The following is a 22,900-nucleotide window of genomic DNA, read 5'->3' on the forward strand; positions in this document are numbered from 1 at the left end:
ACAACTACCTTTTTGCAGCACAGAAAAGATGCTCTCTCCCTCTTCCTTCCAAGGTTTATAAGCCATAAACCTTTTTAATTCATGGGTGCCATTAAAATTGCGGCACTTATTTCAGCCCAGCATTACATCAGCTCTATCTTACATCCATTTTGTGGAAGGAGGCTGTCGATTACAGTGCCTTTGTGTCACATGTGCAATCTTTTGTTGTTCATCAAATAGGGTGCTTAGCTAAAAAGTCAAAGAGTTCAAAAGAGAAAAGAAAATGAAGAAAGGAAAACAACGGTCAACTGTACATTCCTCTTTATTCTGCACATTCAAATGGGAAATGAGTGTGTGAGTGCAATCACAAAAGGCTGCCTTTAAAAAAGATGCTTTCATTTCACATATATATAATATATATAAACTGCAATCGAAACATTTTACAAGATACAGGAAAACAGGAATGACCGTTCACATTCCACCCTTGTAAAAAGGGTGCAGAGGTGCGCGATTATGCAGTCACAAACCAAGCTACCTGATTTGATACAAAGAGCACTTCTGTAAGACAATCAATCAAAGGTGGCATGTATGTACAAGGCACTATGCGAAGGAGCAGCACTTCAGGTGTCGTAAAAAAAAAAAAAAGAAAGCTGGCATTTAAGCAGGCACCTGTGAGTCTTGATGAAAGCGGTATGAATATGTAAACACATGATACCATCCACTGAATCAAACGTCACAAACGTACTCAATCTCGCTTCAAGTTTCTTCCCACCAGAACAAGCAATGCCACCAGTTAGACCAGTTCACTCCCATCTCTTCCTCACTGATGCCAATGAACGTTTGCATAAAACAACTTACACTCAGCAAGGCACCTGTCAACTACTTTGTTCCTGTTAGTAAAAGGTGTGTAAAAAAGGTCTTTTTGCGTGAACACATTCCAACTTCTTGTAAAAATGCGCTACGAGGCTTCCACGGTAGGTCATGGGTGCTCGCAAGAGATGAGCTGCATCATGGGTGTCTTTCTGCTGTGCTGCAGCGAGCAAAAAAAAGGCAGAGGTAGTGGTGCTACTATTCAGCTTCTCTTCCTATGTTCTCACTACCTAGCGTAAAAAATGGCACACAATTTCTTAATGACAAACTCGCCCCGGAATGCAACCTTGCGAAGTAGCATGCACGTATGCGAGGCCAGGCACGTTTGCTGCACAAGCCACAGCATTTGGCCAAGACACTGGGGGGGACGGATGACTTTGGTCCAACCAACCATTTCCTGCGAAGCTTTGCACCTCAAACGAGCCCGCTTAGGTGCTGGTGACAGTCAGTGCAAGCAATGTACACAGCCATCTCTCGAAATGTTTATACACGCACATAATGAGGTGGGAAGGGACGGGTGTAAGGGCAGGGGGAGAGCGAGGAAGAGGGGCTCCGACAGTTCCTTCACACCTTGGAGCCGGGCAGCTGCTGCTGCCCCACCTCGTGACGCAACGCAGTGCTGTACACTTGTGACAGGTGGTTGGGCGAGTGCCTGTAGCCGGCCACTGCCTGGAGATGCGCACGCGGGGCCGCTCGTGGCACAGTCTTAATCATGAGGCCGCCGTTGCCACTCGCAGTTCTCAGATTGTGGGGCAGCGATTGCTGCTGCTGCTGCAGAGGAGGGGGGGCAGCCACGGTTGTCTTGGCGTACACCATGCGGTGGCCCGCAACGTGGGCGTGTCGCGGGAGCGAATTGGACTCCGGCGGACCCGTGCCGTTCCTCTCACTCGGCGGCTTGGAGGAAACGCCCTGGACGCTCTCATATTCGAAGTAGTTGGACGAAGGGCGCTCCGACCGAGACCGGTTTGGCGGGGGTGGCGGCGGCGCCTGCTGCGAGTTACTGCTGCTGCTGCTGGGGTCCCGAGGCTGTGGCGCTTGCTGCTGCTGCTGCTGCTGCTGCTGCTGCTTCTGCTGGAACTGGCGCAGATGGAGCTGTATCTCATTGAAGTTGACGTAGTGGCTGTACTGGGTGGGGTCGACCAGTCCGACGCGGCTTCCCGGCCTGCACGGGGAAATGAGCCGGAGTGAATGGACTGCATGCACTTTCTGCAAGGGTGCGGGCCAGGTGCAAAATAAGGATGGAGCCAAAAGTGGCAGCGTAACAGTACACTTCTAGGTTTGGGCACATGAAGCATTTTGCTAGCAAATAATGAAAAGAATAGTAGTAGTAAAGAATAGTAAAGACTATTTTTCAGCACACAGTGTTATAATGCCTTGATTGATTGATTGATTGATTGCAGCGTTTAACGCGCCGATGCAACGCAGGCGATAAGGCGCACTGTCGTGGAGTGTTCCGAATTAATTTTGACCACCTGGGAATCTTTAACATACGCCGAAATCTCGTGCACACGGGTGTTTTTGCTTTTCACCTCCATCAGAAAAGCAGCTGCCGCGGCCGGGAATCAAACCCACGACCTCGTGCTCAGCAGTGGAACGCCTTAGCCGCTGAGCCACAATGGCGGGTAGTGTTATAATGCCTGCTGTAGGGGTAGGAGCTAAAGGCATTCAGTGCCTGACAAGGGCGTTCTTTGTCGGGCATTGTTGTCAGGCATTAAGTGCCTGACAAGAAATTTTTTTATTTAATATTTTACAAAATGTACCCAAGACGTGCCTCTTGTGGAGCAACTACAATGTTGCACACTTTGCAAGGTTTAGTCAACGTTTGCAGTCGTTTTTACTTCAAAACACTTGGAAGATTTGAATGACACAGAGAAAGCTTTGTAGTTCTAATCCTGTCACACAAACGACTACAAAGGAGGAAATAAAGAATCTTACCTTTCCATTTCCTTGAATATGTCAAAGCTTTGTGACCTTGAGTGAACGACGTCACTTTCTCGTCTCTGAGGAGAAGAATGCAGAAGAATAAAATTTGAGGTCTACAGATGTGCAAATTGGCGTCATGCACATGACTATGATGCGACACGCAACACTTAGCTGCACAAAGAAATGGTAAGGACAGCACAAGAAGCAAAGAGCACAAGAAAAGGACAGGACATCTCACAGTCCTGAAGCTTTTCTTATGTCTCCATCTCAACAAGGCTGCAGCGCTAGCATGCGTATTTCTACAAAACAGCATGCCCATGGCTTGTGCTGCAAGCAAGCTCGACAAAGTGCTCAGGTGCTCACGCATGAGTCATGCAACAAGGCATTGGCAGAGGAGGGGGTGATGGTTTATGATGATGGTGGGTGTAATGATGATACCTGAAGACCGCGAGAGGTTCTCAGACTAAACGAGCGACCAAATGATGTGTTTCTCTGAGGACTGCACACCTGCACAGATGAGAACACCGCACAAAACCCTGCAGTCAGCTGCCGGTCACAGCAGACAGCACTGGCGACAGATGTGAAAAAGTGCTATAAGGTCAGAAAACAACTTATTTTTCTACGAATCAGTGCAAAATGTATCACAAGGCATGAAGATATCTGTGATACCACACAAGGTCAATGCAGCTAGGATTTGAGGACTGGTTAGTTGGCTATGTAATGTAGAATCAAACTCCCCCAAAAAGCAAAAGATAGATGGTGAGGCTTTTAGTTTTTCAGACCCAGATTCACCGTGGATAGTCCACGAATAGTCCGAGGACCTTTCTCACCAAAAAAAATATGCGCGAAAAACAAACACCGTATTGCGTGTCAGATAATCAGTGGTGAGTAAGAAACCTGATAATTGAACAGCCCCAGTATCTGTAGTATCTACACTGCCTTTTGTCTGGTACGTACTGTTTCAATTTGAAACAGTACCATTTTCTAGAGTGTGTAGTGAATAATGTCGGGTCAATGGACAGCAAAAGAAGCATTCAAAAGCTGCAACTCTGTGATGGCGCAAGTGTGAGCGAGCAACTAAGAAAAGTTACTCCACGACACAGAGAAAAAGAAAGTGGTGGTTTTTGGTACTGCCTTGAGGTACAATCATGCTCACATCCCCAGGTGCTCTTTCACATAGAAACTCATGGGGATACCACATATTTTGCGTTCTAAGCAGCAGTTTTTTGCGTGTTTTACAGACACATCTACATCTTTCTAGAGATAAAAACTAGGTTTGTTTTGGCAGCGTAATCTACATTCGTTTTGACACCAAGTGTCCAAACATGGCACGAGCAGTGCATCATTTACAGAGGTTTGTGGACAAAGGGCAACTTTTGCAGGTGACTGAGGTTTTGTCAGGGCAACTTGCACAACACCTACTTGGAAACAGAACTGTGCGCATACTAAATTACACCTTTTACGATGCAGTGAGAATCCACATTCTTTATAGGCTTTTCATTAAAGTGGGTGTGTCTTGAATCAGGCTTCCCCAATTTATGGTTAAGTGGGCTGCTTGAAACACAATCCAATGATCGGTCTTTATTTTTTCTCCCATGCGTTACTACGGTAACGGTAAACAGAAGAAACCCTTGCTGTTTCAAATACATGCTGATACCTAAAAAAAAGAAACGTAATATCCCAAATAAAGAAAATGAGTGTATTAGGAAATGCTCTCTGGCTGACATTCAAGGTGCTGCTATCGTAGAAAAAATGCAGCCTGGCAACAGACTTTGGGAGTCCACCATCACCAGTCAGATGTTTCAGACAACAGAGAGATAACACCTCCCGGCCAACTGCTTTATAGTTATCGGAAAATATCAGTCACATCAGTTGTCAGGTCCTCGAGGGAATGCACTTGCTTATATTAAGAACCAACATAAAAATATTCAAAGGTGACCTAGGTTCCCGGTGAAGAGATCCTATCTAGTTCAGCTCAAACGAGCACTTGAGCGAAAAGCAGAACTGTATCCGTTTCTGGCTAGGTACAAAGCTAGGCGGGAAGCAACAGTTATCAGCGCTTGAAAGAATGTAGAGGGAAAGCTGATAAGCAGATAAAGACGAGTAATGCTGTGGGCCTGTCAGAGTAAAGCGCCCCAAGCAACAAAAATAATACGGATGTGCCTACAGACAAAAACTTTGAATTTTTGACTACGACTGAGCGCAATGTGTTTCAGTTACACTTAAAAGTGAGCTGCATGTTCTTTGCATGTCGTAAAATTAAGTCCTAGAACACAAATTATGTCCACTAAGCCACTCTGATGAGAACTTCATAAAGTAGAGTGGGCTACAGGTTGGTGTTGCTTGTGCGACACGTGCAATGCTATTAACTAGTCTCTATCACCCACTATGATGGTAACGCACTCACAAAAAGAAGATGCTGCATGTATTTCTGCAATTACAGTTCAGTGCCACCACGAATGGCACCGTCATGCAATTTCGCGTGCAATACTATACTCTCGTTCCCAATCCCCGAACCCAAAATGGGGTGCACACATTCATCAGGGGATGGGCAGAACGGTGTCTTTGAGGTCATTACTTGTGTGTACAGAAAACATTAACAGCCAGTTCTACAGTCCACACATTTGTCCTTCGTCATGTTATTGCTGTGCATACTCTATTCTAAGAGCAAATTGTTTGATTCATTTTTTTATCCATGTCGTTTAAAAACTTTACTTGTACCAACGTAGTGAAATTGAATTCTCGAGATGATGACTGTCATCATTGTTGTCACTTGTGTGTATGATATCTACATAATCAATGATGGCAACAGTTGCACTTGATGGTGATTTCAGCTAACAAAGTTTTAACCAATTTCAAACCATGGATTAGGACTAGAACCTGTCAGCATGTACTTAAGTTGGGTTGATATATACATAATCAATGATGGCAACAGTTGCACTTGATGGTGATTTCAGCTAACAAAGTTTTAACCAATTTCAAACCATGGATTAGGACTAGAACCTGTCAGCATGTACTTAAGTTGGGTTTGCAAGAGCAACACCTCTAATTCTGGTGCACCTATACACAAATAAACATTGCATCCATTCCACACTTTGCAACTTGCAGAGCGTGACACACATCTGTAACACTACAAGTATTAGAAGCTTTGCAAAAAAGTGTTCTGCTTTATCACGAGCTTGGACAGAAGTGAACACGACGAAGAAGCTGGCTATTGCGCCGTATTGCTCATACTCCTCTAATGATACAAGGTGCGATGCGCTATGTGCTTCAATTTCTGCCAATAGGTCGTTACTGTGGCAAGCACTTTTTAAATGGGCCCCAGAAGCTACTGCGTGCTACTGTTAAAGCTTGTCTAGCAATCAAGATTGTTTCGAATGGTGCCCCAGGTCAAAGTAAAAGGCTCAGGAGCCTTCAAGCAGTGAAGATGAAGCTGACCAGTGCACCATCAAGCAAAGGAAACACTACACCGACTAATAAAAAGACAAAGAAACACAAATGTGGGAAAAAATAACAGCGAGTAAAGCTAAAAAGGTTAGCTCTTCATTACACATTCTCACGACACCGACGAGTAAGTACAGATCGCAACACGCCAGTCTGTAAATGATCGAGCGGTGGGGTCTGGACTGCATGGGCAACATCTGCCGATAATGGCTAGTTTGAGATGGCTTGTGCCCCTGCCTGCATGGCCGCACGGACGGAACTACCTTGTCTTTTCTCGCCTCTCCATCCATTCACTGTCAGGGGTGCTGCTGATGGTGCCAGACGTGGTACTTCGTCACCATCAGCGCTGGCACACTTCCAAGCTAAGCCAAAGTCAATGCACTGTACATGTGATGTGCACGAACCGCATGGACAGAACGCTAACGAAGCAGAATTCTCACACTGCAATGAACCATGCCGTACCCGCGCCTAGGTACTTCATGGTTAGCTCCACCAGCAGAAAGTACGCCTGCTGGCACAGACAGCTGCCAAACCGGGGTGGTCAGAAAAGTGAGCCGATCGTGTCAGACGGCCATATGTGCTAGGTGGCAAGCTATCTCAAACTGTGCCAAAAGTGTACCCCCGAGTAGTTGCAGAGAGAGGGTGTTACAAATAGGGGCAGCGAATGAAGCAGAGGATGACGCGAAGAAGGAGAGAGGAGGGAGAGGGAGTGGGTGGGTGGGCGAGGGAGGAAGGACCACGTGTGAGTGAGCACAAGTAGGTACCTTAGGCGGTGCCCTCTGGGCGTACCCGCATGTGCCATAGGCGGGCGGCAGGAAGGCATGAGGCACGGGCGGCAGAGGACGGCCCTGCTGAAAGCACAAGCGTCGACACACCAGCACCACGCGCAGTTAGTTGCTGCTGAAGAGCCTCACGGGTTACGGTTAGCGCACACCACCAAGTAGACACCGCACACCGAAACAACCAACACAGCACGCAAGAGTAAACATGGAGCTGTTAGCACAAGGCTGGCAACTTTGGTGCAAGGATGAGTTCACAAGTCATGGGTGGTTACAGCACACAGGCATTTGACACAGCACGACACACGTCTACAGCTTCCCGGACGGCGGCTGAGCTACAAAAAGCACAATGGGGAGGCTAATCAGCTTTGCCTCGAACCGAAAGTCTGGCACAAAAGGGCTTTGCATTCCCTGCTGAGATGAGGTAAGGCTGCTGGGTCAGCGTACCAACCCTGTTTGGAGGTTAGGATCATATTTCTGAATTTGAAATATTTTTTTTCCCACAGATCAGAAAAGCCTATGTGAGATGTTCTCACTGATAATAACAAACAGGCCAGTTTGCAAAAGACCTAGCAAAGAAAAAGGTGACCAACTGTTTGAGAAAACCTGGCAGATTCTTCATACCAATGTATAACTTAGCAGGCATGAAACCTCTGAAGCAACAATCTTTGCTAATAACCTTTGCTAAGATTGGTAAAAATATTCTAAAGCCAGCTTACCACTTTAAATTCTGCTGCATTACGCATTACACGTCATAATGAGTGTGGCATTTGTTTTTTTAAAAGTACAGCACAATAAAACATGTCATTTTACAAACTAACTGGCTTCTAAGAAATATTTTGTCTGCGACCCCCCCCCCCCCCCCCTCTCTCTCTCTCTCTCTCTCTCTCTCTCTCTCTCTCTCTCTCTCTCTCTCTCTCTCTCTCTCTCTCTCTCTCTCTCTCTCTCTCTCTCTCTCTCTCTTTCTTTTTTTTTGCAGTACTAGACAAAATTGTACTGTTTGTAGGTGCTTGCTAATGACTTTACGTAAGCTACCTTGCCATTCAATGGATGAGTTAGCTGTAGATTCGAGCCCTTTCTTTTCCTCCTTTTCGTCAGCAGCAGCAAAACGCACGACACTTGCTGGAACTCACAAACAGTAATAAGCACGGAAAGTTCTTGCGTGCACTTACAAGGTGACCTGGAACTGTTACTTGGAACTCAGATCCAAAGTTTCAGCCCATCTCTAGGGTACGCATAACACCCTTCACAGCAAGGCAATCAGTGCAGAATTTAACATCCCATTTGGTGACACCACTTTGTAGAAAAAAAAGAAACATCTCTCCAGACACCCTGCGTGCGGAGAAGTACCTTTGAAGAGGTCCTGATAAAGACTAAAGAGCTCTCTACAAAGACTGCACATGACACCTGCATGCTCCCAAGAGAAGTGGAAGTGATGGAACAAACGGGGCTGGCTGTGTTCTCCTGCAATTCAAAAGAAGTAGCCGTGAACGTTGGAGTGCCTGAAACTGTAGAGCCAAGGGTAGGCGGTGCGAGGAAGCCATCCCCTTCCATAAAAAGGGAGCCCAGCCATCAGCACCAGCTATCTGCGGAGTGACACGGGCAGCCCTGCCCTGTGCACGTGCTCACCGGGGGCACGGGGCTGCGCATCATCTTGTGCTGCAGGTCCTGCTCGTACCACTCCTCGAGGTCGTCGCGGGGGTAGTGGCCCTGCCGCTCCACGTGCCGCTTCTGGTGCTGGGCGCGCAGCAGCTGCATGCGCTCCTGCCGGCTGGCCGCACTGCCCATCGTGGGCGTGCCCCGGCTCGGGCACGGAGGGGGCGAGGACAGGGGCGGCGGAGGAGGCTGCTGCTGGGCCGGGCCGCGCTGAAACAGGTCCAGCACCCAGTTCAGTGGCACCTCCCCTGTTCCCCAGGTGCACTCTTCTCGAGGATTAAAGGCGCAAACTTGCAGAGAAGGATACGAAGCAGCATGCGAGTGATTCGTGGGATGTTTTGACTACTCTCTTCCCGCCCCATGAAGCTTCAGGGTAGCCAAGGGGTCCTGCTGTTTTGTCAGCTCACCAATGATTAATGCTCCAGCAAACAGTGAAAAGACAACGCGATGGCAAAACAAATGACACATACACATTGTCCAATACACCTAACTGGTGCAACTTTTTTTTACAATCGCTTTTGATGCCACAATAAACAACAGAGCTTTTAATGGAAGGAACAAACACTACAACCAAAATGGGCGCCATACTAAGCAGACGCTCACCTGGTTTGGGAAGTGGTGGTGCTGCTGCTGGTACTGCTGGTACTGCTGCTGTTGCTGTGTTGGTAGGGGTGGCAAAGGCGGCTGGTGCGATGGCTGCATGTGCTGCTGCTGCTGCTGTTGCTGCTGCTGTTCGAGCAGCTTCCTGTACTGCTCCTGGATGCGCTCCTGCTCGTCGCGTGCTGCCTGCCTGGCCCGTAACCGCTCCGCTTCTTGCTCAAGCTCTTCCCGAGACAGTTTGGAGCCTGGCTCGGGAATGGTCTTGCGGTTCTTGCCAAACCTACTGCACGTCCAGGGAGCAAGATCGCACCCCCAAGTCAATATTCCCTACCACAAATGCGCTCAGCACAAAAAATTTTGTACACTGCAACAACAACAACAAAAAACTACACAACAACAAACAGCCCTGCAATAAAGTAAAAGACACTGGTTACATTCAGAGAAGACTCAATAAAGAGTGAAAGTAGGAAAAAAAAATGACTTGGTAACTTTATGCTTATGTGCTTTGAAGGCAAAAGCCGAGCAATTATCAAAGACTTCTTTGCTGCTACATGGTGTCTGCGCCTTTTTCTTCTTTTTCTTCGCCTTTTGACATGAGCTGCTCCAACAGACAGACTAGCCGCACTTCACACAGCAGCCTCCCCACAATGAGAGCTCTCCTTCTCTGCATACACTCGTTCTTCTAGGCATGTGCTGCCGCATGACCCATCACGATGCTGACATCACGCTAACTATTGTTCCAATCTGCCAAGGCGCTGGGATGGCGCAGTGGTTGGAGCACTTGGCTGCCGCATCGGTAACCCAGGCTCGAATCCCACACGAACCCAATTTATTTTCTCTTATCAGCGGCGGACATTTTGGTACCATTCGTGTTGACGCCAGCAACGGCAAAGACCACAACTATGGTAACTTTTCGCATTTGATGAGACATCTAAGGCCTTCACATTACAAAGAAAAGGAGCACGCAACGGGAAAACAATGCTGCACATGAGCTAATATGTGCGACCACCACTGACTATACAGGTTACAACATGCTACCGTACCAACCTGGCCTAACTCAGGTGAAGTAAGCATAGTCATGTTATACCGAGAATGCACAGTTATAAAAAGCATTTACAGTGCTTGCTTTCTGAGGACCATCCTATGGTGATACGCACCTACTTTTTATGCCCAGAAGATAAAAGTGCCAAAATGTATGCCTGTTAATGATAAAGGTTTGCTGGAGCTCAAATTCCATGTCATCATTGCAATTGTACATGGGAAATACATTTTCCACCTCTTCTTGTGCTTGCTGTGTGGCTCTCCACCTACACACCCAACTTACCCAATTCAGAACTCTAGTTTCCACTTCAGTTCCATCAGGCCACATGTAAGTACAGGCATTTAGGCATTTTGTGCAGAATAGATTGCTGGTGCCATCTCAAGGTGACTGCACCAAGAGTAGAGTCAGGTGAGGATGCCCCTGGTGAATATGCGAGAAAACCTTCTCCTGTTTACCTGCTACTCAACCCCGAGCTATCAGTGCTGAGCGGCTGCTGACGCATCAAGCGACAATTATTCCCCGTTCACATATTCCTCTTGCGTAGGAGATGTTACAAGTGTGACACTGCAACAGGGAGCGCCAGGTACCTGAATACACTGCCGAGGCCCTTGAGCAGGCCTTTCTTCCTCTGGGTGGGCTTGGACGTTGAGGCAGCGTCCTTGCTGGCGGCATAGGCAGCCGCTTCGTGCGCGTCCAGGGGCACTGTGACCGAATGCAGGGGGCAGCCCCCACGGTGCTCCGTGCTGGTCGCACTGCCCGTCTCGCTCTCCTTCTCTTCTTCCACTGCGTTTCAAAAAGGCAAGGCACCACTTAACTACGAGACCGGCAAGAACGTCACCAGCAACCTGCTAAACCTGCATGTCTGTAACAGAGAGAGAAAAGGACTTTATTTACGTCTCTTCTTTGGCACTCATCGTATACACAAGTGAAAAATGCTGCCACACGCTTCAGAAATCTCAAAATGGCTTCAGTGCGAGTGTCTGCATGCAAAAACACGGCAGAGGAGCTGCATTAATGCAGAGGATCAAGCACGTTACACGGTCACAAAGTGATGTACCAAGTCGGCTCGATCAGGATGCAACCCCGTTTCATTGTTTGGGATAGAAGGCCACCCACGACCAGGATTTAAGGTTGTGCACCGTCGAGGCACCTTACCACACAAGGCAGCTAAGGAGTACTTGTGCACTGAATGAGCTCTTCACTAAAGCAAGGAGCAGATGACGTGTTGTTGTATCTCTTGAAAAAAGAGATCAAGATTCCACTTTTCACTTCAGGGGAGACGTGGGTCTTGAAATGAACTTTTTTATTAATTGGTCTGTGATAATGAAAATCACTGTGCATATGTGTTTTGTCTTCCTCATTTCAAATATGTAATTAGTTTTCAAGTGGTATAATTATTTTTTGAGTTATAAAGAAAACACTAGAGCCTAATTAAGTAATTTCTTACGGGCCTTTAAGGAACTTTTTATTAAATTTTTCTTAAAATAAATGGTATGGATGTGTAGCTTAAGACCTGCCATGCATGCAGAAGCTATTTATATTCCTGTAAAGATAGTTGATTGGATAGAATTAATAAAATTATGCCAAGTACAGTTTTCTGAAAACTTAATGACCTCTAATTATAACTCATAACATTTATTTGAGGCAAAATGAGCCAATTAAAATAGCTTCAGCATGCAGTTCATTTTATCCCGAATTCAACGGTATAACACTTGTAGAAATCCTTTGAAAAAAACTACCTCAAAACCCCTGTAAGGCTAGGCACATATGCAAAAAAAGAGAAGCTGAGAAAATCGCAGTTGAAGTTTTACTACAAGTGACAGTTTTATCTATTGAGCATATGAAAAAAAGAAAGGTTCTAGAATGTAGCTCGCTTTTCGCTCAACAAGAGCATACCAAGTTTGCTGAAATCCGTTGGTGGGAAAATTATGAAATCCTCTGTCTACAGATGGCACCTGGCAGAAAAACTGAACAAAAGCAAAGCCAGAACGTTGCTTCAATTTTTATGCTGTTGGCAGCGCGCCGTCACTCTTTGGCGACTAGGGCTGAGGTGCCGATCGTGCACCACAGTTGTAAACGTTTATTTTGTTATGTTACTGCTTCATTTGTAGCAATCAAATCGGATTTGCATCGCGTGAAATGAGTTGCAGCGAAGGGGCTGCTAACGGAATGCCCGCCACTGTTCTGTAACGTGCATGTGCTTGGCTAGGTGGGATAACCACGTTTTCGGTCTAATCTACTCGTATATCACGTCACTAACGCACATTGTGCTCAGTGCGAGCATTTATAATTCCCAAATCGCTCATCTATATGGTAACCTGCCGACAAGGAAGCGCGCGCCGGAGTGCGGGCCGACCCGCCGCGGCATCGTTGATAACAGAATGAACACACTTCCCTTGCGACGTCGGCGTGCGGCATCCTCCACTTTATCATTTCTTTTCTTTCTATTTGCTGCTGATCGAAAGATAGACGCAACTTAGTGCCCCCGCAGGCGTAATCATATCGTTACGCTATCGTCTCGGCAACCCGCGGGGGCGCTAAGCCTACCTCCGTCTCGGCGCCGTTCTCGCGAAAAGTCGTCGTCAGACACGCAGAAAATCGTACTCCAGGCGCTTTTAATACTGCTAGTTCTTTCTTTCGCTTATCCATAGACATATTTACTTTATTTTTACGCCATGCGGGGCTTTTGCCGGTCCTCGCATAGATGAATACATGAGCCGTTGCAGTGTGATGAGAGTGCCGAGCAGACGACCCACGGCGCCCAGCCAATGAGGTTGCGCCCTGCGGTCACGTGCAGTCAGTAGCCAATTGGGCGGCGCGTTCCGTCTCTTTTCTACCCCGGTTTTACTCGCAACCAATGCACGAAACGGAGTGGTTCTGGCGGGAAATTGAAAACGAAAAGACGCGCTTTCGAATGAGACCAAGATGGACGCCGTGGGGCATGTAGAACCCGAGGGGCGAGTCGTCGAAAAAATGCTATTTTCGCGTCGAATCTTGGCCGATTTTAGCGGGCGTCGGTGCTATAAATTGATATTATGGCTCAAATACGTACTCCTGGGTCTGGATATTTTGCTAACCGGTAGAAAAATAGCTCTACTTTCCGAAAATGGCGATTTCTAAAAATCGATTTTTTGGCCAAATTTCGGGATTCCAAGACCCGCGTCTCCCCTTCACTGGATATCGCTGCCTCTCACTGAAATATCGCTACTGCTTCCAGCAGGAGATCAGTATGATGACAAAGACAATGCATTGGAATGGGCAAAATTTTGTGGGCAGGCATGTGTGATATTCTAAGATTAGGAGGGAGAAAAAAAAAAGGAAAAGAAAAGAAACCCGAAGGGTTAGGCGGGGAAAAGAAACACTAGAGCATGCCAGCCCACTCACGCGTCTCCATCTGGTCAGCGCAGTTCTGCGTTCCGGCGGCGGGTGGCCCGTCGTAGGAGCGATCGACGGCGGCACGGAAGCTCTCGTTGCAGCCCCTGGCCCCCCGGGGGTTCTGCGTGGCAGCTGCCCCCATCGAGGAGGCAGCACCCCCGCTGCTGTCCTGGGCCCCGAGCGTGTGGAGGCTCTCGAGGCTGCTCGACTTGCGCATGCCCAGAGAGGGCCCTAGCAGCTGCACGGTGCCGTTGCCACTGCTGCTGTAGTTGCTCTTGGTCACCGTCGTGTTGGTCGTGTGGCAGCTGGCGTCCGTGCTCGGCGAGTCGCCGTTCACCATGACTATCGGAGATTGGAGCAACGGGAACAACGGTCACGCCTTTGCAACACACATACGCGCACAACACCTTAATGTCCTGCAACGAGTAGTCCCCTACATACTGCCGTTACCCGCTGGGCTTTCAGCAAACTGCACAAACTAAATCGTTCACCCTAAGCATGTCGCAGCTTGCAAATGGCACGCAGAATGTCCAGCCTCAACTTATGAGGCATATTAGGGGTCATCTGTGGGATCAGACCTAAAGTAGGAGCAGTGGGATAAACAATGTATGTGCTTTCCAAATTTAGAACCTACAAAAATTAAAAGGAATACGAAATGGGCACACAATATGTATAAATAAAAAGTCCCTGACAGGCCATTTGCAGACTTGGCAGCAAGGAGACAACTAATGCTCTTCCTAGATACATAAAGTTCCCTTGTACAGTCAAACCCGACTATATCGAACCCGTTTACATCGAATTATCCTCTACATCGAACTATTTCTGCGCACGGAATGTATTCCATGAGAATGTATAGCAAAAATTACACTTACATCGAACAGAATTAGCAGCAGCAACTCCCGATATATCGAACGCCAGCGGCGCAAAAGTGCCCCCCCCCCCCCCACCTCTTAAGTTGGCTTTCCCTCGCGGCAGAGGAGAAACCCGCCGACACACCCTCGAAAAGTGGTTTAGCCCGGGGGTTCCTGTGCAGCTCCTTCACCTCACTCTTTCTCCCTCTCTCTCTCTCTCTCCGGCTGTTTCCGTGTCAGGAAGCCGCCGTCGACCCGGACGCCATTGATGGATCAACGGCCGACGAGTTCGTAAGCGTGGATGACGGTGTCGCGACCACGGGTGAGCTCGAAAACGAAGATTACGTTGCAGACGGTGCACCGAACTCAAGCGGCTGCGAGGAAAATGACGAAGAGCCTTTGCCCACAGCCTCAGAAGAGATTGATGCGCTCGCACTAGTTCGTCATTTCTGCGCGAACGTGGAAGGTTGCGGGCTCAGCTGCTCTGACTCCTTGGACAATGTAGAAATGTGCGTGCCGTCGCAGGCAGCGAAGCTGCTTAAACAGAAGAAAATTCAGGACTACTTCGTGCGGAAGTGAGTTTGTTTCATTAATAAAGTGCTTTCATAAACGGTAGGTGCTTTTATGCTGTCCAATTCTTCAGCACGCATATATCGAATTATGCCATATATCGAACTCGCGGGTGTTTTTTTGCGAGTTCGATATAACTGGGTTTGACTGTAGTAATGTTCTAGCCTGAAGGTAAGTGGAAAGACTGAAAACACATTTGCTCCGGCCTTTGCTTTTTACCAGTATCATGCAGAGAAATTGACCCACAAGGCAAGCCCTTTTCTTTTTTACTAAAACCAAATTTTCCAAATACACTTTTTGTGAGACTTCATTGCTTTTGCAGCGAAAGCTGTTAATTCTACTTTTTCCGAAATGCTTCGTGCTCCTATTAGTGGTGCAGAATTTTTGCTGCGTCAAAATCAGATTCATATTGAACGGTAAGTTTAATGCAACGGTAACCTTACTGGCATTCCCCCATTTCTGGACCTGTTATCTTGATGTCTGTGCATTCATGCCACTTTCTGTGAATTTGCAACGAACATAACCCCTGGGGTTCACTGTCCCCCGTCTTGTGCAAGAGTGTAATTGTGGTCAACGGTTTTTTTTTCCCAGTCACCCCTTGCCATCACCATCATCAAGGACATCCAACCCAAGTCACGACTTGTCAGCCTGCGCAAACACTGAGTAAAATTTCATGCAACCCACAATGTGACTTCACACTGAGACCTTGTCTACCAGAAATTCTCAAAATTCAAACAAAAGCTGACAAGTGAAAACAATGTTAATCTAAATGTAAACTGAACTGGCAAGTATTTTGGCATCTTGTGATCTTGGAAAGTGCCCATGCATATTAAAGTTCCCATACATCATTTCATGCAATCGAAACACAGCACAAAAGTTTTGTGCATTCCCCCACCCCGTTGCCCCCACCCCTTCTGTCAAAACTGATCCAGCAGTAACGTCACAAATAGGCACCAAGTGCTGCAAACAACTTTTTACTTCCACCTACTAATGTCATTAGAAACCAGTTGGTTTTAATTCCCCCGAACTTGGTGATGGGGTGATCATAACTGAGGAATGCTGACAAGTTGCTTGTATTCTCAGCTATGAACGACACTTTCTCAGTGCATTGCACTCTTTTGTATAGCGATATTTTAAATCCTTGCTATTACAAGAAACAATAAACCATAGATTATTCACCTCTTGAGTTTTGTTAGTAAGCCCCACATGTGTGCTGCTACACAATGCACAATGTGTCTAAAGACTCTTTGCCATAACGTTAAGAAGAAAGTTAGACACCTCGCACCAATCAATAATAAAAAAAACCTGCTGTGTAAGTTCAGATGCTTAAAAACTACTGAAATGTAACATTTGAAGCCTTGTAAAAAGCAACTTACTTAATAGGATGGCACAAGAACTGAGAGAAATTAAAACTTGTGTCCAAAAAGTCAAGCACGTAAGTGTAACAAGGCGCAATCTTGACATTGAATGGTGCAGTGTGCAATGCACTTGCCTATAACGCCGCTTTTCGAACTTCCTGCCTTGGCCTGAATTATAATTTATAGATCACTAACAGCACCACTCTCAAGTCTATGCTGACTCTAGAAAAAAATGTTGGGGACTACTTCAGCCCTGAATAGGGATTTTCAGAGCCATCTAGTTGGAATACTGCTCGCTGTTATAGATAGGTGCATTGCACACAGTACAACGTATTATGTCACTCATAAATGACCACACCAGGACAACACCACGTGGAATAGAAAAAAAAATCATCCTTCATGTGCATAGACTACTAAATACAGTGAGAAAAACATAAAAGGAAGAAGAAAACATACATTTTACTACACGAAACTCAATTAAGACACAGTGACATTCCACAATGCTTGCATGACTGCCTCAGCTTCAAACAGGACTGACGAACACGCATGCTTCGGACACAGGTCGCAATGCAAGCAGCTGGTAGCGTAATGATACGAACACAAATAATTATAGGAAGGCCAAGGCTCTGCTGTTAGAGTACCTAAAGGGACAAGAAGTGCTTGAACAGAGTCCAACTTAACAGAGCTGGCGTGCGCTGCTGTAGGCGACGTGACCAACACTCTAAACTGGTGAGAGAAGCTTGACACAGTGCAATAGTAGTGCCTACAACCTTTACTGCTGCCTCGAAAGGACAGTGCCAACCACCGGTGGGAAGGGGTAGGGAGTAATGGTAAAACACTCAAGGCCAGTGCACACACACACACACACGCACGCATACACAGACACAACAGAAGCCATATCAGGCGTCGCAGAAAGAAAAATAATGGCAGAAGAGCGCAGTAGCAAAAACTTCCTGGAACTTCTTTCTTCCTCTTTGAACAGGTAGTAAAAGGCCTTAGTAAAAGGTAGTAAAAGGTAGTAGAACAAAGCACACATGTTTAGATACTACAGTCGAGCCCACTTATAAAGATACTGTTATATAACAATATATCGGATATAACGATGAACAACTATGGCACCGTCCACTTTTGTGTGCATTCTATGGTAAAAAAAACCCACCCATTACAATGCTACAGTGCTGCAATATTGGATATAATGATTGAATCTGGTTACAGCGTGCATCGAAATATGAATCCGGTTACAGCGTGCGCCAGAGCTGCGGCCGGCTCTCCACACAGACAGCATGCACCGCGAGCCTCGCATCCTTTCCCCCCCTCAGAAAACGAGTTGACTGCACTGCTTTCGAGAAAGCGAGAGGAGGAGAGCAATTTTCCTACAAAACCCCCTCCTGGCGCCGATGCTTTGGCATCGTCCCCGCGCCCGCTCGCGAACTCGCACTGCCGGCGCCACTCGCTCGCGCATTCACTAATGTTCACCTGTTGTGTCACGTGTGCACTGCTTTGAATTTCACTGAGTGCCTCTTTAACTGCCTCCGTTTTTCCGTGGAAGGGACATCAGGGCTGATGTTTTAGAAATGTCCAAGTGCCTCACTGAAGAGGCGATTGTTGTGCAGATACTTGCTGCGGACAGCGCTAACAGTAATACTGTGACGATGCGGTTTAGCAGCCTACTCAGGTTGGCAGGAGGCCCAATGCATGATACAGTCCCTTAGGGATTTCATTTCCGCCAAGGGCCTTTCGCTCAGCAGGGTGAAGCATTTAAAGATGCTCTTGAAAAAGATGTGCATCAGCTTCACATGAGGCAAACAAAGCTCACTGACTATGGCATCTTTTCTGCAAGTAGTAGTAGTATGACGCTGCTTGCATGCGAATGAAATATTTTGATATCTTGTTTTGTGTTTTTTTTGCAACCCGTTTATAACAATTATCGGTTATAATGATGGAATTTTCATGGCATTTGAATACTGTTCACTGGACTGTACTTCAAGAGTCCAGCATCATAGAAACGTCGATTTTATTTTTTTCTCGCACCAGGGTGTCTCTTTTTTTCATTGAAGCCTATAAATCAAACAAATTTTTATTTTTGCCCCCATTCTCATAATTGCCATCCCAACACACATTCCCTGTCCTGAGAGTGTACCAAATAAATTTCAAGTTATAAGGCACTTGTGGCTTTTCAGTACCACAAGGGTTCTCTCCTTCATCATGAAATTCAGAGCGAGTGTGCATCTCTTTCAAATCGCACAGTGTTCATGAATGTACCAGAGTAGCTCATTTGTGCACATTGGGCTCAACACTTCTGAAATTTTCAAATCATACCAGTTGCTTTGTATGGCTAGCGTCCACACATATTGGCTGCCTATTCCTTGCGGTTCATTTTTTTTTTTTACTCGGTTATCCTGACTTTATTTGGCTTTACTTATAGCCCTGCTACACTGGCTTCTCGAGAACCGAATGTCATTGAGAACCAGCCGTGCTCCAATACAATTTCGATGGCATTTGACCGCTTTAACAATCACTCACCGTGCTGTGTGGCGCTGCTGACGTCGAGTTTAGTTCTTATACGATACCGCAACGATAAAATTTAGGAGTGGTCTTTGACTGTAAAATGATATCAAAGGATAAATAATTCAAGCTTTGACACACTTTTTGCTTAATTCTGAATGCAATCAAGGTTTTTCAATACTTCTGGGCACATGTTTCGCTATGTCTGGCAACAATGGTTTGCTGCATGCTCGCACTGGTGCTGAAAGTATGCAATTATTACATCTTAATATCATGATTGAAGTGAATGAAAAGTAAACAAAGTCCCAAAATTTAAAATATTTGTTTCTAAGCATGGTAATAATTACATTCTAATGATGACTTAATTAAGACGCTATGCACAATAGTGCAAAAATGACATTCAGGAGCCCCGAATGTCTCTTGGGGTGCTCATTCAGCTTAACTGTCATTTGAGCCGAATGCCATTCCAAAACCCAGTGGAGCAGCATAACATTCGCATTTGAGTTGAGTGATACCCTTAAGTCATAATACCCTTGCTGCCCTGGCATTTGAGATGCCACGGCAGCAAGGGTATTACTTGATTTACCATTATGCAAGACTTCCCACTTGCATAATGGTATGGCTTTTTTTTTCCTAATTCCCCCCCCCCCCCCCCCCCTCCCCAAAAACACTTAAGGTGCTGATATATTATGTTGTCATCAATTGCTGCCTGTATTGTTCACTGCAGATTTGAGCACCGAGTTCAAACAGTGTGATGTCCCTCTTCTTTTGTGTTTGTGTGCAACCCCTTTCCGTTTCCACAATGCACTGCAAGGGGGCCTGCCTGCAAGGCATTTTAAATAAATACACCCCTAAACATATACGATTTCAATAAACTGGTCTCCCATGGCAAAAAGCCTTGTTCTTAGATATATATCATACAGTTCAAGCAAGAAGCAATGTAAGAAAAAGAGGAAGCAATGTCACAGGAGTATCAAGGCAGGTTATTAGCGAGTCAAGCAAAAAAGAAAAGAAAGGCACGCAAAGCGGACACCCACAAGACAGACACGAGCACTTCCGTGCACAGCAGGCAAATAGAGGGAGGAGGGGGCTACCTACAGCAGCAAGTTGGATAGAAGAACAAGGGATTCCTATGCACCTTGCTCACTTGCTGACATTTGACTAGATCTGCGGGGAAACACGGCACAGCAACAGGAACATGGGAAAAACCCGGATTAGACTCACAACCAGTTAATGGTTACCACAACGTTACTGGTAAACAAAGATCTGAGAAAAGGGATGGGAGGCCGCACGTTTTCCCCCACTAAAGATGTCATGCACGGTGGGGAAGCAAGCAGGCCAGTCTGGGAAAATGGTCCAGCAAATGAAGGCTCCAAGGCGAATCCCTCGACCTCAAGCGAAATAGTTTAGGCCCACCAGAATGAACAAACACTTCATTTCCACTTGATACCAGAACACAGCTTGGCATGCATTCAGTCAGCATGCAAGTAAAAGGGGGAATAAAAAAATAATTCTTGTGTTGTTCCCATTGGGCCACAAAATTATGGCTGCTTCAGCCCCGACCCTATTACTGTTTTGTGACCTCAACAAAAGACTGTTGCAACTTTATGGTTCGAGGTGCATTCCGTTCTCATGTTTATTAGGCTCAGTCACAGCAATGGGGCATATTTCTCGCACGCTTCCACAAGACACTGTGACTGCCCACAAAAACCTTGCCCTAAAATTTGCACTATTATCCTTGGCCTCAACCACTGAGCCACAGTTTATTAGACTGGTTTAGTTCGAGTAGTAGGGGCAAACAATCCGTAAAACTTTTGTCGTCACTTGTTTCACAGCTCTCATGCATATGAAAAGACAAAGGGGCCCTCAGTTGGCATGCCATGCATTATACAACATTACTAAGTACCAGACAAGTACTCAAAGCACGAAATGCAAGGCAAACTCACATGTGGATTCCGTTGGACCATGTGACCTGGAATGACTCAAAAGGGAATCTGCCGAATTGGACCGGACAAGGTTGCCATTTTGCTGCTGCTGCTCTTTTCCGCTTAGTGCTGTAGCGAAGTGACAGAAAAAAACAAACAAACATGGGGGGGGGTAAGAAAGCAATTAATTTTCATGCATCACTGATCTTCCGTATGTCACATCAAAATACACTGTAACAGCGCACTGCAATAAAGCAAGCATCTGAAGCAAGGCCTAAGCAGAGACAGAAGAACCAGCAGTGTGCATCCAAAAGTGCAACCATTTTTTAATGTGCTGCTTTCTTCTCAGTAACGATTACTACCTGCATGTCATTAAAAATGTTAATAGGCATCTGCTTCGGTGCAAACATGCTCAGAAAGGCTGCATAGTCACAGCTCTAATTTTGAACAAAGTTTTTAATTTCCTCCCTGTTGAATCCTCTTGATTGTGATATCTGCAAGTTCACGGAAGAACTTCTCCATACAAGCTAAAGATTTGACATTATCTACTGTTCACAATGATAAGAAAAAGCTAGAAACATGCTCTAAGTGTAGCCTGAACTACTGTAGCACTCTTGTGAGCTCAAATAATCTTTCCCTATACTAATTGTCACACCACTCTATTGATAAGGTGTCCAGCCAAAACCAGTAACTTTATTTGCTCTTTTCTAAACTAAAACAGCATGGAGTTAGTTTAGTTTAGAATTGAACAAGAACCAAAATATGAAAATCAAGAATGGACTCAAGTTTGCTTGGACCTGAAAAGACAAAGTGAAACACCAAGCTTAACTTTCCAACACATACAATTGTACTGTGTACCACACACAGCAAAACAGCAGTGAAAATCAACATTAAATTGCCTGCTGACTTTACCTGCTTTTCGCTAAAGCTGTTTTTATGCTCTTGAACCTTTCGCAACATCAATCAATTGTTTACACCTACAGACAGTCAGTAAGCAATGCAGAGGTAGGCAGCTTGACAGCCCACCCAAAAGAAGGAAATAGAGGTACAGACGCACCCAACTGTATCAAACCTGTTTCCATTGAATTATGTTGTACATTGAACTATTTACGGTCACAGTATATTTGCAGCGAGAATACATAGCAAAAATTACGCCTATATCGGACAAAAACACCAGCGACTCCCGATATATCGTACACCAAATGCTGAAAAGCGAAGTTGTTCAAGCAAAAGAAGATAGACTATTTTGTGCGAAAGAAAATAAATTGCTCTTACAAATGGTATAGGTTTTTATGACATCCAATTCTTTAGCATGCTTGTATCGAATTATCCCCTATATCAAACTGACAGGTGTTTTTTTGCGAGTTCGATATAATCAAGTTTGACTGTGTACGATGCTATGACCCCATCCACCCTTGGTTCAATGCAGATTGAAGCTACGTTGAAAATTATTTTATTATTTTCTGCAGAACTAAGTAAGATAACAACTGAGCAGTGGCATAAAAATAACTCTTTTTTTATGCCACTCCTCAAAAAATCCCCCCTCTCTTTCTCCCTCTTCTTTTTTGCTGGCCCAACTCTGATCAGAGCTGCGGTCACTCACCGGTGGGCCGTCGGTAATCCGTACCATCCCTGTGAGGGGGGCCGCCGTTGACAGTGGGTGGAGGGGAAACGGATGTCTTGACCTCGGTCTGCCGCGAGTTCTTCTCCTGTTCCTCCCGGGTGCGCTTGTTGCGCTTGTAGGTGTCCGTGTTGCGGGCGTCCAAGTGGGCGTGCCTCTTCTCCGAGATGCTCTGGCGGCCAAAGCCGTCCCGGCAGAAGTTGCCTCCGTCCACTAGGGACAGCCTGCACAGTCCCATGCAGGCACAAGCACAGCTCAGCTGATGTCATGCGGCTCTGGGGAGTTCAGACAAACCTCCATAACAAGCAGACTGAAATTCGTACTATCACTGCCTTACCTGCCCGCTTCCTAGTTCACATCCCAAATAGTCTCGCACTATTGGACAGTGGTCGAGAAATATTG

General features: G+C 46.1%; 1 protein-coding gene across 14 annotated transcripts in view; it reads right to left on the reverse strand.

The window, feature by feature from the left end:
• Positions 1-283: 283 nt before the first annotated feature.
• Baz (par-3 family cell polarity regulator) overlaps positions 284-22,900 on the reverse strand; it is a 229,505-nt gene continuing 206,888 nt past the window's right edge. For 7 of the 14 annotated variants that reach the window (XM_077699146.1, XM_077699140.1, XM_077699149.1 and 4 more), the window contains 11 exons: positions 22,481-22,722; positions 20,899-21,006; positions 20,051-20,119; positions 13,678-14,010; positions 10,881-11,076; positions 9,255-9,534; positions 8,625-8,861; positions 6,981-7,067; positions 3,211-3,279; positions 2,785-2,849; positions 284-2,011 (listed from right to left, as the gene is read on the reverse strand). In XM_077699146.1, coding sequence (XP_077555272.1) covers positions 1,414-2,011; positions 2,785-2,849; positions 3,211-3,279; positions 6,981-7,067; positions 8,625-8,861; positions 9,255-9,534; positions 10,881-11,076; positions 13,678-14,010; positions 20,051-20,119; positions 20,899-21,006; positions 22,481-22,722 — 2,284 coding nt within the window. In that variant the 3' untranslated portion in view covers positions 284-1,413. The remainder of the gene's footprint in view (positions 2,012-2,784; positions 2,850-3,210; positions 3,280-6,980; positions 7,068-8,624; positions 8,862-9,254; positions 9,535-10,880; positions 11,077-13,677; positions 14,011-20,050; positions 20,120-20,898; positions 21,007-22,480; positions 22,723-22,900) is intronic. The other 7 variants (XM_077699141.1, XM_077699142.1, XM_077699148.1 and 4 more) reach the window with 7 other exon arrangements.

This window comes from Haemaphysalis longicornis, unplaced genomic scaffold (genome assembly GCF_048455015.1).
Source record: "Haemaphysalis longicornis isolate Haplotype H1 unplaced genomic scaffold, Haemaphysalis longicornis Haplotype H1 scaffold_2, whole genome shotgun sequence".
Classification (NCBI taxonomy): domain Eukaryota; kingdom Metazoa; phylum Arthropoda; class Arachnida; order Ixodida; family Ixodidae; genus Haemaphysalis; species Haemaphysalis longicornis.